This window comes from Bubalus kerabau, chromosome 1, assembly GCF_029407905.1.
Source record: "Bubalus kerabau isolate K-KA32 ecotype Philippines breed swamp buffalo chromosome 1, PCC_UOA_SB_1v2, whole genome shotgun sequence".
In the NCBI taxonomy this organism is placed as follows: Eukaryota; Metazoa; Chordata; class Mammalia; order Artiodactyla; family Bovidae; genus Bubalus; species Bubalus kerabau.
Window position 1 is genome coordinate 120,615,191 of NC_073624.1, and position 18,087 is coordinate 120,633,277.

General features: G+C 41.7%; 1 protein-coding gene across 2 annotated transcripts in view; it reads right to left on the reverse strand.

The window, feature by feature from the left end:
* Positions 1-4,076: 4,076 nt before the first annotated feature.
* TPH2 (tryptophan hydroxylase 2) overlaps positions 4,077-18,087 on the reverse strand; it is a 102,616-nt gene continuing 88,605 nt past the window's right edge. Inside the window, exons 9-11 of one of the 2 annotated variants that reach the window (XM_055587437.1) lie at positions 15,283-15,378; positions 4,619-4,752; positions 4,077-4,489 (exon numbers count right to left, since the gene is read on the reverse strand). In XM_055587437.1, the coding sequence (XP_055443412.1) occupies positions 4,315-4,489; positions 4,619-4,752; positions 15,283-15,378 (405 nt within the window). In that variant the 3' untranslated portion in view covers positions 4,077-4,314. Of the gene's footprint in view, positions 4,490-4,618; positions 4,753-15,282; positions 15,379-18,087 lie in introns of those variants that run through there. The other variant, XR_008716563.1, reaches the window with a different exon arrangement.

Consider the following 18,087-nt stretch of genomic DNA (forward strand, 5'->3'; position numbering starts at 1 on the left):
TGATATCTCTCTATTAGAATATAAGTTTGAAGTGGGCATAAACCTCTCTGCCTAATTCATCACTACATACTCAGTGTTTAGAACAGCGCCTGATTCAGCCCCTGGTATGATCTAAGCCATATCTGAACATTTTGAGACCACGAGTGACATTATAAAGACTCGCCATTTCATGTTTCAGAACTGGTTTATTTTGAACACGTGCAAATCTAATATGAGAAGAGCAATGTATCACTATTAATTCCCTTGCCTCTTCCCAGAAAATGGCAATCTGCATAAGAATAATTTTCCCACATAAGAGAATGTCTTTTGGAAATTGAAGAAGAAGGGAAACAAAAAAAACTCAGACACACTAGAAAACTCTGGACTACTTTCTTTTTCATTATAAGTGAGACAAGGTTCACGAGAGTAAGCATCAGGGCTTGATTCTTTAGAAGTTGAAAATTAGATCAAATGAATTAGAGGACAACTACATCTTGTGTTAATGTTTTCCTTCTCAAATGAAGAAAATGAGATGATGTGAGCCATGACTACATTTGAAAATGAAACTTTGTATTTCGATTTGCTTTCACGTTAAAGCACAGTGTTTTTCATTTTCAAACTTTTCATGTTGGAAAATGTTGCAATACATTACATTCATTAGGCGCAGGCCCATTTACCATGTGCAAGCAAGACAGGCATGAATATATCATTCCCATAAAGCATCAACTCTAAATTACACAGTAAATAAATGAGACTAAGCCAGACACTCGGTTCACAACCCTTAACACTAATGTAAAAAAAAAAAAATTTTTAACCAGCCTGGGTCACAGTTACCCACTCTTAAAACCAGCAATTTATGGGGAGGGAGATGGGATGGAGGTTCAAGAGGGAGGGGACATATGTATACCTATGGCTGATTCATGCTGATATTTGGCAGAAGCTAACAAAATTTTGTAAAGCAATTATCCTTCAACTAAAAAATATTTTTTTAAAAAACCCTGCAATTTACGAACAATCTATTAGGCCAAATATACTGATCATCCAGGAATACACTGGTTGACTGACCCCAACTCATAACAGACAAAAACGCTTTAAGGAAAAACTGAACTAATCAGATTCTGGTTTTTTTGCAAAGGATGATATATAAGAAACCTGGTCTTACTCGGAACCTTGGGTTGATTTCTGATTAGCTGATTACCGAAGACAGCAGCAAAGCCAAAATAAAGTAGCGATTCACAGTGAGATGACAGTGAGCAAGTATCTTTAAATTTATAATTGCCCTTGGATCTATTCAATTTAGCTTTAAGTCAGGAGGCATAATTGAGACAAATGGTTGCACTGAGCAGGTATCAGATATGACAAGAATCTGGCTGTGATTATTTCGTTGTACTATTTCTGCCAACACTTCTGCTCTGATGGCAATTAAACTTTACAGGGCTTCCCCCACTACTGGTTGTAGTGGCATTTGCATGTTAAATGCTCACAACAAATGAAAACCACGGTTCCATTGTTCCACACGGCCAGAACCATGGTTTCTGCTATTCCAGATGGAGAACAAATCTAAAAAGAATCGAGCAATTCCTCCTCCTTGTATGATGCCTCTATAAACAACGCAGGTTTTTGCCCATGTAAGAAAACTAAGGGTGCCACTATAGCTGGTCAGAAGACAGATCGACTGTTATTTTTGTTGAAGGAGTTTTTCTATAATTAAGTACAATTCTTCCTTCAGTACATTTAACTAAGAAACTCCCCTTTACTGGGGCTAGAAGGGAAAAGCTTGATGGCTACTTTTGGGTTTTGTCTTTTTTACTGAATTACAGTGACTATAATATAAGTATAGGTATATAGTATTCACAGTTTTTAAAGGTTATGCTCCCTTTATAGTTAATGTAAAATATTGGCGATATTCTCCATGTTGTACAGTATATTTTTGCAGCTTATTTTATACTTACTGCTCTGTACCTCTTAATCCTCCACCCCTATCTTGCCCCTCCCATCTTCCCCTCTACCTGGTAACCACTATTTTATTCTCTATGTGAGTCTACTTCTTTTTTGTCATATTTTCTAGTTGATTGTATTTTCTTATTTCACATATAAGTGATATCATACAGCATTTGTTTTTCTCTGGGTGGATTATTTCACTTAACATAATGCTCTCCAAGTCATCCCTTTTGCCACAAAAGGTAAAATATTATCTAAAGCAACACCAAATTATGGGAACAACAGGAAAAGCAGAGATTAAGAGTGCCTGAGCCAATTTTCTCCTTTGAGAAAATTCAGCAACCACTTCTGGAAATTTCTTACTGTTCCTAGTCTCTCTTAACTGTTTATGGGAAATTTCTGGATTCATTGCTCTGGGTTATCATTCTAGATTAGTATTTATAAATAATTATTCAGGGTCATCTAGTTCTAACAAAACAAGATGTAAGAAATTAGGTCTTTATGGATTTAGAAAATGATTGGAATTTACAACTACTTGATCATTTCAGATCCTTTTATTTGGGTTCAGCTTGCTCATCATTTCTCTACCACTGATAATTTTTCAAGGCACTACTCTTTCAGCTCAAATAGCATTTAAACTGCATGATTCTCACATTCTAACCATCAAATCCCTTCTCAAAAACTTCATTGTTTTGAGAATCCTTCAAAAGTGAAAGAGCCTCAATCATCAAGATAACCAAGAGTCAAACATCTGATTTCTCATTGTAATTTTACCTCACTCTGATGTATATTTTAATTTTCTCATATTCTTCCTGAATATATTTAGTCCCAAAATTTGTGACTTGTAACAGGCCATGCAACAGTATGAGTTAGTTTGAAATTTTATGCAATTTCCTATTTAAAGAACATCCTTAGAAGTAAATATTTTAGAATTGCTAACTTAAAAGTTATTCTGTCATCTTATTCTTCTCTACTTTTTCTCATCCTCTCTCTCCCCAACCCAGTATTCTGTGCTACTAAAGCAGATTAGAGGAACAATGATTGCATTTGTTAAGGGAATCAGAAGCTAAAATTCATTCACTCATTCAGCAATTATTTGTTCACTTAATCACCTCTTACAGCAAGAGATGACTGAAATTTGTAGTGCATCATTATTTTTTCTCATTATTGGAGAATAGTTGCTTTACAATGTTGGATCAGTTTCTGCTGTACAGGAAAGTGAATCAGCTGTAGGTATTCATACATCTCCTCTTCCTTAGATTGCCTTCCTGTGGTATATCACTATCGCTTACCCAAATTTGCCCAAACTTTGGGCATGTGGCCAGACTCCCAGAGACCTAGCATGGTTTGGGGTCGTGAGAGGAAACCTCTGTACCGTTGTCAACCCTTGATCACAAGCCAAGTCCTATTTATTGATAAACATTAGTTCTGATAAGCATTACTTTCCCTTCTATGACTACACATCACAAGTACATACATACACCAAGCTGAATGTCTTAGCAATCCAAAAGTGAGATGTGATGCGCTGTTAACATTGATGCATGACTACCTGTGCTACTCTGAGCAAATCATTTAACTCTCTGTGACTCAATTTCTACACTGCTGCAATCAAAGCTGTATGAATATTATTATTCTCCAAGAGAAATGGGTTAAACACCTGAGCAGAATAATCACTTTATTTCAGCATAAAATTCACACTCCCAAGATTTATTCTCTACTGTTTAGTCTTTCCTAATGTCCATTCTGGAAGTATTTTCTTCCAAAATACTTTGGGAAGCATGCCACAACTCAGTTTCTACAAGGTCAATGCAATCTATATATTCTATGTGTGAAAAGTTCACTTTTCTTACATTGTATAAATAATCATCCTGAAAACCATTCCAACTAGTGTGTTCACTATCCATTTTTGAAAGAGAATACTGAATCTTTTAGTAATGTGATAGGAAGTTTCCTACAATTCTGGGTTGATCTCAAATAGTGCTGTGAAAACACTCACACTGGAGAAAACAGAAACAGCTTTACTGCTATTTTCATTTTATCTAATGAACACAAAGGAAAGGCTCCGATCTCAGAAAGAAAAGGTCACAAGCTAGAGTCAGAAGAGGGCTATTTGTTAACAATTTTCAATAGCTACAGTTTAGCTAAGGACACTAAGCTGGAATGTCAAATTTATTTAAGACATTTAAACCTGTTCCATACAGTGAGTGGCTATCTGCCATTGGGTTCTTTATGGTGTTTCGCACATTATCACAGTAAGTTACAAGTAGGTAGGAATACAGAGAATTGCGTGCTTACTAGCCAAGCCATGACACAGAAAGCTATCGGTGTTATATGACATTGAATTGTTGTTAAGCCCCCAAAAGATCATGCTGGCAGTGACAAGGGTCCCAGGCATCAAATCCCCAGATACTGGTTCATTTTGTTCAAGGCATCACACACGGTGTTCAAATCGCTGCGGAGGTCTTGCACCACGTTTTCAATACTCCTGGTGTCCTTCAGAATTTCAATACTCTGAGTATAGGGATTGAAGTAGACTGAGAAGGGACGGGTAATTGACTTTGCAAAGTCCCTGCCAAATAAACAGAACAGAGGAGAATGTGGGATCAACCCTAGCAGGCTCAAGAGACAGATATAAGGAAGGAACAGAACCAGCAAAATAAAAAGTCATGTTCTCTAGATGGAAGCAAAAGAAATTTACCTCATCTTTTCTTTGGCTTCTTCAAAACTTTCTGAAACAAAGTAGGCTTCCTGGAAGGTGGTGATAAGGCATTCCTGCAAGCAGGTTGTCTTTGGGTCAAAGGCTTTCACACACGCCTTGTCAGAAAGAGCATGCTGCAAAACACACCGTGAAACCCGTTAAAGTCCCAGATGAGACTGCCGAAGGGCCACCAGCTCATGCTCCTCCAGAGCAGCTCCGTCCTCCCACAGAACTGCCCAGTTACTCCTCCACCATGGCACGGGGAGCTCTCCCCAAGGCAGGGGAAACGGACTGTGAAGGCTTTTGTTTGGTTGGTTGGTTATTTTGAAGTCTGTTAGTAGCTCAGGGGGCAAAAAGGAGATAATGGTATTATTTTATTTACTATTAGCCAAATTCATACTGAAGGACCGTTCAGAGCTGGAACCCCACAGAATGTGCATGCATGCATGGTCGTGTCAGACTCTGTGACCCCGCGGTCTGTAGCCCGCCAGGCTCCTCTGTCCATGGGATTTCCCAGGTAAGAACACTGGAGTGGGTTGCCATTTCCTCCTCCAGGGGATCTTCCTGACCCAGGGATCAAAACTGCCTCTCCTGCATCTCCTGTACTGGCAGGCAGATTCTTTACCACCACATCACCTGGGAAGCCCAACTCCACAGAAATGAAATTTTAAATCTATGCTATGAATAGAAACAGGAGAGAGAACAAATATGGTCTTAAATTTATTGCTATAAGCAATGGACTGGAATTTCCCTTAAATGGCAGAAGTAATAATTACCTGCGTGGAGAGGTAATTGGGACTCTGACTGAACTATTTGTGGACTCATTGTGAGACATTTTGAGGCCAGGTACTACGTATCAACAGAGGCTGGAGTGGGCCTGTATATTTGAGAATACATGCAAAGTATTCATTTACCTTCCCTCAAGCACAGCAGAGCAATATACAGCAGATAAATATTTCCAGGTGGGAAAAAAAAAGAGCTAATATTAATAGCTATACTTATGCTCAGAGCAGATGTGACGGACACAGGAAAGCTAATGCAGGTACTCTGTGAACCATCATTAGCCCTGTTCCGTTCACCCCATGACTGGCACTAAGAACAGCAAGCAACAATGAATGATCGTATTCAAGATAAATCCAGTGATGCTAAAAGTTAGCACTCATTTCCTGCCACCTGCCTATTTATAGCCCCTGGATCTGTAGTTCTCGCACAGAATGTGCCTAAGAATCACTGAGGAGCTTGTAGGAACTGCAGAAACCCAGGCCTCAATTTTATGTGGAAGATCTGGATAAATCCCAGAAGTCTGCATTTTAAAGGCATCCAAGGTGATTCAGACAGGTGGTTGTACATTATATTTTGAGAAACACCCCTTTAGATTCCTTCCTTCTTAATTTCAATGATAAACTGGTTGGGAGAGAGAGGCAGAGAGAGAAAAGGTAGCAGAAACAGCCTTGAACCGAGAGTTAGAAAACCTATTTGCAGGGCAGGAACAGAGGCACAGACATGGAGATCAGACTTGTGGACACAGAGGGGGCGGAAAGGGTGGGATGACTTGGGACGTTAGGATTGGCGTGTATACACCACCATGTGTGAAATAAATAGCTAGTGGGCAGCTGCTGGGTAGCACAGGGGCCTCAGCTTGGTGCTCTGTGCTGACTCCAAGGGGTAGCATGGGGTGGAGAGGTGCGAGGGATGCTCAGGAGGGAGGGGTGTGTGTGTGTGTGTGTGTGTGTGTGTGTGTGTGTGTAGAGAGAGAGAGAGAGAGCTGATTCACATTGTTGTACAGCAGAAATCAACTCAACGCTGCAAAGCATTTATACTCCAATAAAATAAATAAATAAGAATAAGTGGTAAATCACAGAAAAAGAAAGAAAAGAAAACGTGGACTCTAGTCCAGGAATTGCTGCTAACTGGATAACCTTGGCAGATGATTTCACCTCTCTGGACCCCCATTTCCTGAGTGTCCATGAGAAGTCTGGGCTGGCTGATTTCTGAAGACACTCTATTCCAGCCTCTGGTCCACCCAAAGCACTTCTCAATCTCTAACTGCTAAGGTTTTCCCGGAGAAACACTGAAAAACCTTTCCTGTTCAATATTCCTGCTGCATTCCCCCAACAAAAATTTCACACTGCTTGGAATGATTTGTAGCCTTCTGTGAAGAAGGCTGTGGTTCCCTAAGTGTGAAAATACAATAGTGAACCCAAGGACTGACGGGTGAGAGAAAGGGCACACGCTCCTACCCGGGGTGAGATTTGCTTTCCCGCCAAGTCCCGTTGTCCAGATCAATGCAGATGTGAATCAGGGAATGCAGAGGGCCCCATGGAGTGAACTGATTTTTTCTTGGCCCACAGAACAACTTCATCATATGGGGAAGGGCACTACACCAGCACCTGCATTTGTGCTTATTCAATGCAGTGCAGTAAGCATCAGGGGACTCGGGGTTCCACATGGCTAATAATTCTGTCCACATTTTTAAAACAACTTCACAGTTTCAAGAAGCAAAATGTGCTTTGATGAGACCTGTTGCCCCTCTTGGGGAAGGTCTTGATCCCTGTCTCCTGTACAATATCACGAACCTCCGTCCATAGTTCATCAGGCACTCTATCAGATCTAGTCCCTTAAATCTATTTCTCACTTCCACTGTATAATCATAAAGGATTTGATTTAGGTCATACCTGACCTAAATCACTTTTCTCCACTGTCTTCAATTTCAGTCTGAATTTGCCAATAAGGAGTTCATGATCTGAGCCACTGTCAGCTCCCGGTCTTGTTTTTGCTGACTGTATACAGCTTCTCCATCTGTGGCTGCAAAGAATATAATCAATCTGATTTTGGCGTTGACCATCTGGTGATGTCAATGTGTAGAGTCTTCTCTTGTGTTGTTGGAAGAGGGTGTTTGCTGTGACCAATGCATTTTCTTGGCAAAACTCTATCAGCCTTTGCCCTGCTTCATTCTGTATAACAAGGCCAAATTTGCCTGTTACTCCAGGTGTTTCTTGACTTCCTACTTTTGCATTCCAGTCCCCTATAATGAAAAGGACATCTTTTTTGGGTGTTAGTTCTAGAAGGTCTTGTAGGTCTTCATAGAACCGTTCAACTTCAGCTTCTTCAGCGTTATTGGTCAGGGCATAGGCTTGGATTACTGTGATATTGAATGGTTTGGCTTGTAAATGAAGAGAAATCATTCTGTCGTTTTTGAGATTGCATCCAAGTACTGCATTTTGGACTCTTTTGTTGACTATGATGGCTACTCCATTTCTTGTAAGGGATTCCTGCCCACAGTAGTAGATATAATGGCCATCTGTGTTAAATTCACCCATTCCAGTCCATTTTAGTTTGCTGATTCCTAGAATGTCGATGTTCACTCTTGCCATCTCCTGTTTGACCACTTCCAATTTGCGTTGATTCATGGACCTAACATTCCAGGTTCCTATGCAATATTGCTCTTTACAGCATCGAACCTTGCTTCTATCACCAGTCCCATCCACAACTCGGTGTTGTTTTTGCTTTGGCTGCATCCCTTCATTATTTATGGAGCTATTTCTCCACTGATGTCCATCCTAAAGGAGATCAGTCCGGGGTGTTCATTGGTAGGACTGATGTTGAAGCTGAAACTCCAATACTTTGGTCACCTGATGCGAAGAGCTGACTCATTTGAAAAGACCCTGACACTGGGAAAGACTGAGGGCAGGAGGAGAAGGGGACGACAGAGAATGAAATGGTTGGATGGCATCACCGACTCAATGGACATGGGTTTGGGTGGACTCTGGGAGTTGGTGATGGACAGGGAGGCCTGGCATGCTGTGGTTCATGAGGTTGCAAGGAGTCGGACGTGACTGAGCAACTGAACTGAACTGAACTGTTGCTCCTCTGCAAAGAACAGGCCTCCTATCGGTTCCCTATGATTTTCGGAACTAGAAGTTGCTTTCTTTGCAGCCATACACTCTGCGTGCATTTTATTTAGTATGTTGCTCTAACTGTCCATTTATCCATCTGTACATACAAAAAGGGAGAGAGTGCCTGACAGTGTCCCTGATGTTTGCATGTTCTCACACTCGCTCTGAGGGGCACAGGCAGAGAGGCAGCAGAACAGGCTGTATGAACGTTCAGGGCACGGCTCCCTCAGGGCTCCCTGCTGAGCCAGACTTCTCACTGGGCCAAGGACAAGCAAGGGAAGAGGAGGCAACTTATCCACCTAGGTCTGCAGTGTGACAGACCTTGGCTGCGACAGGACAGTAGCACGTTTAGCAGCCACCATGTGTAGAGGATGCCTCTGGTATATAATAACAGAGACAAAAATTAGTGTAGTTTTAGAAAAATGTATCATATGATGATTCTACTAGATACTCAAATGAGCTCATTTCGTCATTTTAACAGAAATATGAGATGAGAGTAGACCAAGAAAAAGCCCAGAGGGCAAGGTGCTCTGCCTTTAAGAAAAGTCAGCATATTCACAGCATATGATTTGAAGCAAAGACCATTAGGTAATATATCTCACACTTGACTAATGCAATCATCAAAAGGACAGTTGGAAGTTCATTGTTCTAAGCTCTCAACAATGTAGTCTATCCTCAAGATCCTGCTGCATCCAACAGCTGGTTATATGCTGGGGACCGCTCCATCCATGGAGTATGAGACCAGTTCTACCCCTTGGCTGTTAAAAATATAGGGATGATAATGGTACCCAAGGATTAGCCTGGAGAATGAAGAGTCTAGAGTTGGGGGAACAGCCACTGAGTGAGGCCAACACAGGAGGTGGCGATCACACTGCTAAGTGTCTCACTTACTGGTGGGAAGCTCTCCTGTGCGATGACCACCAGGAACATCCATGCAGCCCATGAAGGGCCCCTGCTTCTGAAACTAAAGCACAGCTCAAGGGTTCATGAATATCGTTCATGTCTCCACTGGTTCCACTGCTCAGTGGAGCAAAGCCCTACTGAGTTTGCTTCTCAACTCCTACCCACGTCTCTCTGTAAGCCACCTTGGTTTTAGGGAACAAGTTTCACACTCTCTCCTCTGTGTCCAGAGTCGATTCTCTGTAAACATACAGCCAAACTGCTTGATGTCCCCAGGGAGCTCTGTGGTAAATCCTTTCCAAAGTGTTAAGAGTCTGATATCCTGAAGTCTGCAAAAATTAATCCAATTTCCTGCAGAGAGAGGCTTTCTAATGCTGAGAGAATCTGGCTGAGAGCTTTTACGCCGAAGCCATTTTTAAAGTGCAGGAATGCTTGATAATCACCTCCTCTCATCTACATACCCTCTAAAAGGGCTGTTTTGGATTTATCCACAGGGCAAAAGGCAAGGACACAGGACTAGGAACCAGGAGACCTGGATTCTAAACATAGCTGTCCCAGAGGTTTACCAGATGAGTGAAAATTCCCCAGGTTAGGATGCAATTTCCTCTTTGAGAAACTGCAAAGATTATATCTACTTGAATTCTAAAGTTCTAACAGGGCCTGCAATACACAGGGCTTCCCTGGTGGTTCAGATGGTAAAGAGACTGACTGCAATGCGGAGAAACTGGGTTCCATCTCTGGGTCAGGTAAAAGACACAGCTCTCGTTCCACGGTCCCCTCCCTCCACCCCAACCCGCATAAATTCACCATAGCAGCCTTTCCCATTGGGCCTGGGTATGGTCTTCCCACCCTCCCCAACAGAGATGGCCATTACCAATTAATTGACTTTTTAGTGCACGAATTTAAGGCTTTTTTTTTTTTTGGCCTATTCCAGTCTTTTAAATAGAAATTTCTTTTCAGCATCAAAAATTTCTGAGTTGTTCCACCTCTGTAAGCCTATTCCAGTGTTCATCTGGAAAATGGGAATAGTTACAATGTCTATAACCCGGGAATGTGGTACGGATTAAATGAGAAAATGCATGCAAAGCGTCGGGCAAGTGGGAGCGCTCTGTAAATTTGGTTATCATGGCTGCTTCAGGCTCCCAGTGATACCTGGTGTACACATGCACTGAGCCACACCTTCCTTCATTGGGGCAACTCTGCTGGAACCATCGAGAAAAAAGGATGGCCCTAGCTATGAGCCTGCCAGTTCCTAGACTGCAACAGAGCCAGGCCTGAATTTATCAGTTTAAATTCTTCCTTCCTCCCAGACACCTGCCTTTGCAATAACATGGAGTTATTCTCAGCTCTTCTAGATGTCAACCTGTGATCCTCACCCTCTATATTAGGACTGGTTAAAGTTGGGGGAAAACTCAAGTGTGAAGTCTAGTAGTCTGGGCCCTAGATCCTAAATAAATATTTACAAACACCCTTACACTCACACTACAATCATCTTTTCCTACATCAGAACTCAAACATATACGTTTGTATAATAAGTATGAATGCATGTCTATAATATTTTTTGAACCTCCCTCAAATGTTTTTCCTTCTAACTGAGCACAGCATGGTCACAACATCCCTGTTGCTAAACTGGGTGACGATGGTATCACACTTTTTTCATCAGTGATGTTGAAAGTTTCAACAGTTTGAACAAGATTCCGGGGGCAGGAGAGGGCGTTTCTCAACAAGAAATCCCCGTGTAAAAGCCAAAGACCCGTCTCCAGCACCCATTGTCCAATCTTTGCTCTGTTCTTACTAACAGTGCTGCTTCGGGAAAGGAAGGGGTGGGAGGAAGGGAGCTGGGAGCCATCTGAACACAGTACAGGTGGAGCACCTCAGAGGCTCTCAAGAGTGCTAACTCCAGCCACCCCGCCGACACCCTGGAAGACCTCAGGGAACACACGGGGGCCCTGGGCCGCCTCCACAGCCTGGCCGTAATGACCAGCCTCTGACCACCTCACAGAGCTGCCGCAAGTGGCTGTAAATACAAATGATTGTAGTAAATATAAAGTTGTTATGGAAATGCTGATAAACAGCTATGTAAAAGCAGAGCCAGAAATTCACCATGCAAGGATATCCTAAAACTAAAGCCAAAATATAATAATAAGTAAATTTTCAAAAACCACCAGCTTTGTCAAAACCTGAAAAGCAGAACAAATGTATTTGTATGTAATATTCCAGCGACTCTTATGAGGTAGATGCTAAGGCCATTTGCCAAAAAAAGTATAATCTCTGCCCTTAAGGAAACAAAGAACTAGACTATGCTCTTACCTGTAAAAAGGAAGGAGAAATTACCTTTCATTTTTGAGATGGATTAAGACAGTTGGATGGCATCACTAACTCAATGGACATGATTTTGAGCAAATTCCGGGGGATAGTGAAGGACAGGGAAGCCTGGCATTCTGCAGTTCACGGGGTTGCAAAGAGTCAGACACAACTTAACGTCTGAACAACAGCAAAGTTTCTGAGATAAGACTCAGCAAATTCATCAACTAGCAAGGAGTCCTTTACCCACTAACAAGAACAAACCGTGCTGTTGCTTCTCCAGGAGGACTGGATTTGGCAAAGACCCATATCCATCCCTTTGTTAGATTTTACCCCCTAAAGACACAAACATTCTTGAAAACTGAGACTTTCAGTTTTGAGTTTGTTGAGTAAAATAAGTGAAGGAATGAGTGAATAATAAATTGTTTAAATGACAGTCATACAGTTAAGTCAACTCTGAGATAGAACAAGAATGCAAAAAGGAAAGAAACGCTAGACTGTGAGTGAATATCAAGAATTATCCCATTTTCAACCTTTTGTAAAGTCAGTTTTCCAGCTGATCTAGCTCATTATTAACTGCTCCCCACAATGATGAAGGTTTAGAAAGGTCCTTCCCAAATACACTTCTGGAATTCCTAAAAGCACATCACAGAAAAAATGATTAGAACAAGAGAGGGAGAGCAATCATTGCTGAGATGTTTTTGATATTCTTTACAGTTAGCAGATGTATGGTAGTTTTTATAAGCATTTCCGTATTTATTTCCTTTATATCTTCAAAGATAAAAAATAAGCATTGTCAAAAAATAAGAAGGAAAAATGAAAGGTATCCTCCAAACTATAGAGACACTGCTTGGAAGTACTTGGGCAACTCTGAAGTGCAACATTTATTCCTGAAAACTGAGGCTTTTAAAGCACACATTCTAAAATGTGTTCAGTTCAAGAAAAGAAGATGAATTGTGGAGGGTTCTGTAAAAGTTAGAAGGACTACACCAAAACTTCTGACAACTTTTCCGGAACCTACAAATGGACTATAATTGGAACAGCAAAAGCAGAGTTTACCGCAAAAGGTAACCCCATTCAAAACTGCATTAATAGGCGGGTTTATACAGGAATTATTATAATGCTGTTAATAAAGTTATGCCCACCTGGGTTCAAAACTATCTGTTCATTCAAATAAAAGTTGAACAGACGTATTCGCAAAGAGTCGGACACAACTGAGCAACTGATCTGATCTGATCTAATCTGATTCACAAGTGCTGTGAGAGGGCCCTAGACACTCAGGTCAAGGTGAGCAGGGATGGGGTAAAGGGTAGGGCAAAGCTAAGACACTAGGGAAAGCTCTTGTGTTAGGTAGTCTCTGCGAACAGTCAGAAGACATTTCAGAGAGAAAGAATTTCTGAGTTGTAAAAATGGTCCAAAGTAGCAATCATAGGGATGTTGGAGTGTTGAAATATGGGAATGGAAGAATGCTAATGACCAGAGCTGATGGACCAGAACAAGAAGATTCACAGCAGACAATACCCTTCAGTGTCCATGTTTCTGGCTGATTTCCATTTCCAGATGACTCGATCCGTACCAACAGGAACAAAAACAACAGATTCACCCCAGTGCTGCCTACACATGGCTCATTAACCAGACCAGAGGACCCTGTCAAAAGTTGGGGCAATAAGAGATTTGTTTCCCTTTTTTTTTTCTGGTGTCATTTGTAAGCCCTCTGAGAAGAATGTAAATAGATATAACTCAAGAGCTACATCATTTTCTGACTAATTCTTTTTTCTAGGAAATCAAGAAAGAGTTTATAGAAGGCATGGATCACACAGGGAGATGACGTCATGCTATGGCTGTGAGCTTTGAGATTAACCCCAAATGGATTTTTTTGTTGTTGAGAATTTAGAAAAACAAAAATTTTCACCACATCACATCAGGCCTTTGTATGTTGAATATTATCATCTGTTCCAGCGAGGCCTAGCCTCACAGCTCCCGTAATGGGCCAGGCTCCGAGGAGCGCACACTCACGCCGTGGTCAGCAGGCTGATCCAGCATCTCACCTCCCTTTCCCACTCCTCCAGAGTCATCCTTCCCACCCCTCCAGAATCCGCATGGGCGGCAGCACCCTTGCCGGGAAGGCTTCCCAGGCGTGGCTGAAATGTGACAGGTTCATTTGTCACACTGTGTGTTACCTCGGTTGTTCGTCTCCTGCACTAGAATGTCACCTGCCTTTAGCAGGGATCCCAGGAGGCGGGCTCAGATCCTGGAGCTCACACCGCCTGGACTCAGGACCACCTCCGACACTTACTGGCTGTGGGACCGTAAACACGCTCCTTACTGTCCTTCACACCTCAGGTCCTTACCTGTGAAGATGATGTTACTTATCCTACTGGGTTGCTAGGAGAATTAAGTGGGTTAATATGTTGCACCTAAACTTCTAAGGTTTATTGAAGTGTCTTTTGAGAGAGCTGTTATCTTCTTCATACTCTTATTCTTCATCGTGACTATTTGTCTTTGCACCCTCAATGCCTGGCACAAGTAAGTGGTGCATAGTAGGTGCTCAACCAAATATCTGAGAATTGAATGAAGTCATAAAGTGAGTGGACTCAATAAAGCTACAGCTAAATTGCATCTTTCAAAAGTACAAACATGTGAAAAGCTCTAGTAAACATATAATCCCAGGATAATAAATACCCTATAAGGATAATGAATATCAATATTCAAAATAAAAACTCTAGGACTGTCCATAATCCTGACCTCAGTTGGAGTAATCAAAGAAAGATTAAATTATTTTCAGTACCATTTCCAGATTAGATATCACAATGCATTCTAAACTCATCAAAACTTGCTATCCCCCAGTGGTATACAGATAGAAATTCTTAATTAGCCGGAATAGTTAAATGATCAGAATGTCCCAGACCTCAACATTTCTGAACAAATTATTCTACTGTATTTTAAGGCAAAAAAAAAAAAAAATATATATATATATATATACACACACACATATATACATACCGTCTATTAGGCATCACTGCTCATGCTAGATACCTCTCTGAACACATGTACATTTAAGTGTTTTTTCTTAATTGTAAATGCCCATAAATATTTTAATTTACATCAATTGTGAAGAAGCTAAAATAAGCTCAAATTCCCCTTTGGAAAGTAGATGGTAGGGAATCCATGGGTGCCATGGAGGTGACAGAATTGAGAGTAGCCACGCCACCGTCACAAAGAAATTTTATATCAGTAGGATCACTGCCAGCTCAGTGTGCACTTTACAGCCCCATATTTAGGCTAGTCATTTGTTACCCAACATCTGCGCATACATTTGTCATTCCTGTTGATTTGGGCCCATGGCTGCTCATCCATTTGAGTCACACCACAAACCCAGAAAGGCATGACCCATTTTCAAAAGTGTAAAAAGTTAGGTCAGCACCCACATATGAGGTGCCAAGTCCTCTGTACTAAATATTTATGGGGCATCTGTGAGTAGAGAGGCTCAGACAGATGAATCAATATTTTCTGTGACCTTGAACCAGTTTGCTTGGGAAGGATATTTTGCTCACAGCTTCATACCTTTAATTCTCCAATGGAGGAAAGCAGTCCAGCGCCATATGCCCGCAGCTGCCCTTCTTGTTTGCAAAGGCCAAACTCAATCGTGAAGAAATAGCACTGCAAAAAAAATTTTTTAATGGACACACATCCAGTGAACTGGGCAACAAGTTCTTCTGTAAAATAAGAGGGCATCCAAAATAAAATGGTGCACTGTGCATAATTTCTTCAGCACTGTCAATGTACATGCATCTGAATCAAGATTTATTGACATTATTCTCTTGCCTAATAATCCCTCCCTAGGTTAAAGGTCAGAGAAGGCAATGGCACCCCACTCCAGTACTCTTGCCTGGAAAATCCCAAGGATGGAGGAGCCTGGGAGGCTGCAGTCCATGGGGTCACTAAGATTCGGACACGACTGAGCGACTTCCCTTTCACTTTTCACTTCATGCATTGGAGAAGGAAATGGCAACCCATTCCAGTGTTCTTGCCTAGAGAATCCCAGGGACGGTGGAACCTGGTGGGCTGCCGTCTATGGGGTCGCACAGAGTCGGACACGACTGAAGCGACTTAGCAGCAGCAGCAGGTTAAAGGTATATAGGAAAAGCGTTAATTGCTAAGAGTCTTATTTTTCCTAGATTCAGAAACCCTATGAGTTAAATCATATCCCTTGCAACGATTTAAAAAATTTTTTAAAAACAGATTTATAAAAAATGAATCTGTCACAGTGATAATACCATAAGAATATGCTACTATATTTACTAAGTTGTGGTTCAGTAACATAAATAAATCTGTGTAAATGTAGAAAAATAACTTGGAATTCAATAATCCCAAACTGATTTTTACAGTTGGTTTATTCATTTAGCAAACATTTGTTGAGTTCTTACTATGTGCCAATGCTTGGTAAAGAATTGTGGTGAAGACGCCAGGAGAGTCCAAGAAAACAAGTGTGTGCCTATCAAATTACCATTTTCTTAGCAAAATCTTAAACGGATGCCAACGTGTACACTTATATGTGTGTGTGTGTGCATGCTAAATCACTTCAGTCGTGTCTGACTCTTTGCAACCATGTGGAATGCAGCCCACCAGGTTCCTCTGTCCATGGAATTTCCCAGGCAAGAATACTGGACTGGGCTGCCATTTCCTTCTCCAGAGGATCTTCCCTATCCAGGGATGAAACCCATGTCTCCTGCACTGGCAGGCAGATTCTTTACCACTGAGCCACCCGGGAAGCCCACATACTTACACACATATACGTTAAACACATGTTGTAAGAACCATTTCATTGACCCATGTTTTAACTTCATCAGCTACTGCAGTTTCCCCAAGATACTGAAATCTACGCTTCTGTTAAGTTCCTACAAAATCAACCTAGATAAACAGAAATCTCTGTACAACCAAATGACTCACCACACTTTTGAGAGGAGCTGAAGTTGCATTATTTGTGCTCTGAAAGTAAAGTGAGAGGCTGACAATGAGCAATTAAAAAATGCATCAAATTAATGCTGTCCTGTATCACTGATGATGGAGCGATGAAGGTGCTGAGAAAGAGAATTTAAACCCCCTGAAAGGGGGCAGAAAATCATAATTATTTCTAGCCTATGGCAGTTTGCTCTATTTTTATTTGGAGGTTAAGATCTCCCTTGGTTCCCAAGCATTTTATATTTTTATTACATGTGGATGACCTCTGAACTTGAATGGCCAATATGCTGGAGCCCCGGACTGCACCTAAAGAACTGGTCATTCCCGGTCACAGTGCTGAACCTCCGGAGGCAAAACTTACTTTCCTGACTTATCTCCCCAAGAAGCTAAAATCACAGCCCTTCCTACCTCGTCACCACCCACAGCACCTACCAGCCTCCTCCTTACCCTGTTCTGACTGAGCTTTCTTTTCAATCACATCACTTTTTGACATGGATTTTCACTCGTGTATGAAATGTACTATTTGTCATCAGCTCCATGAGAGCGGTATCCCTGTCTGTCCACCTAGAGCAGAGGTTCCCAATCTCAGCAGGACTGACGCATTAGGACGGCTAGCTGTTTGCTCCGGGGGGCTGTTCTGCACATTGCAGGATGCTCAGCAGCGTCCCTGGCCTCTGTCCCCAGTAGTCCTCTGATGCCAGTAGCACCCCCACCCCATTTGTAACAACCAGTAATGTCTCTAGAGATTAAGAAATGTTCCCAGAAGGTCAAAATTGCTCCTGGTTGAGAACAGCTGACATAGAATAGTGTCAGAAACATGATAAGAGCTCAGTAAATAGTTGGTGAATAAATAAATAGTGACTGAATTATTTCTAAATTAGGCTTGTTGTAAGGCAGCAGAATCTAAAGGAAAGAAACACACAAGGAGACCCAAGTCTTATACTCATTTCTAATTGGCTATGTGACCACAACCTCTCTGGGCTGTAGGTTTCCTGCCTGCGACATCCGTCCATCATCTACTTACTCTACAAACACTCCTACAAACCCGCGTATGCCAGACTCCGCTCCAGCAGAGAACAAGGGAACAAACTACCCCATCCCACGAAGCAGGTATGCTACATGGGAGAGACAAAGAAAACAAAATCAACATACAGGGGACTTCCCTGATGGTCCAGTGGTTAAGAATCCACCTTGCAAGTCAGGGGATATAGGTTCGATTCCTGGTTGGGGACCTAATATCCCATGTGGAGCAACTAAGCCCACGCACTGCAACAATTGAGCCCACTCACCACAACTGGAGAATCCACGTGCTGCACATGAAAGAACTCACATGAGGTGACTGAGACCAAACGCAGAATATAAATAAATAAATAAAATACTAAAAATATGTTAGAGGATAATGTCAGG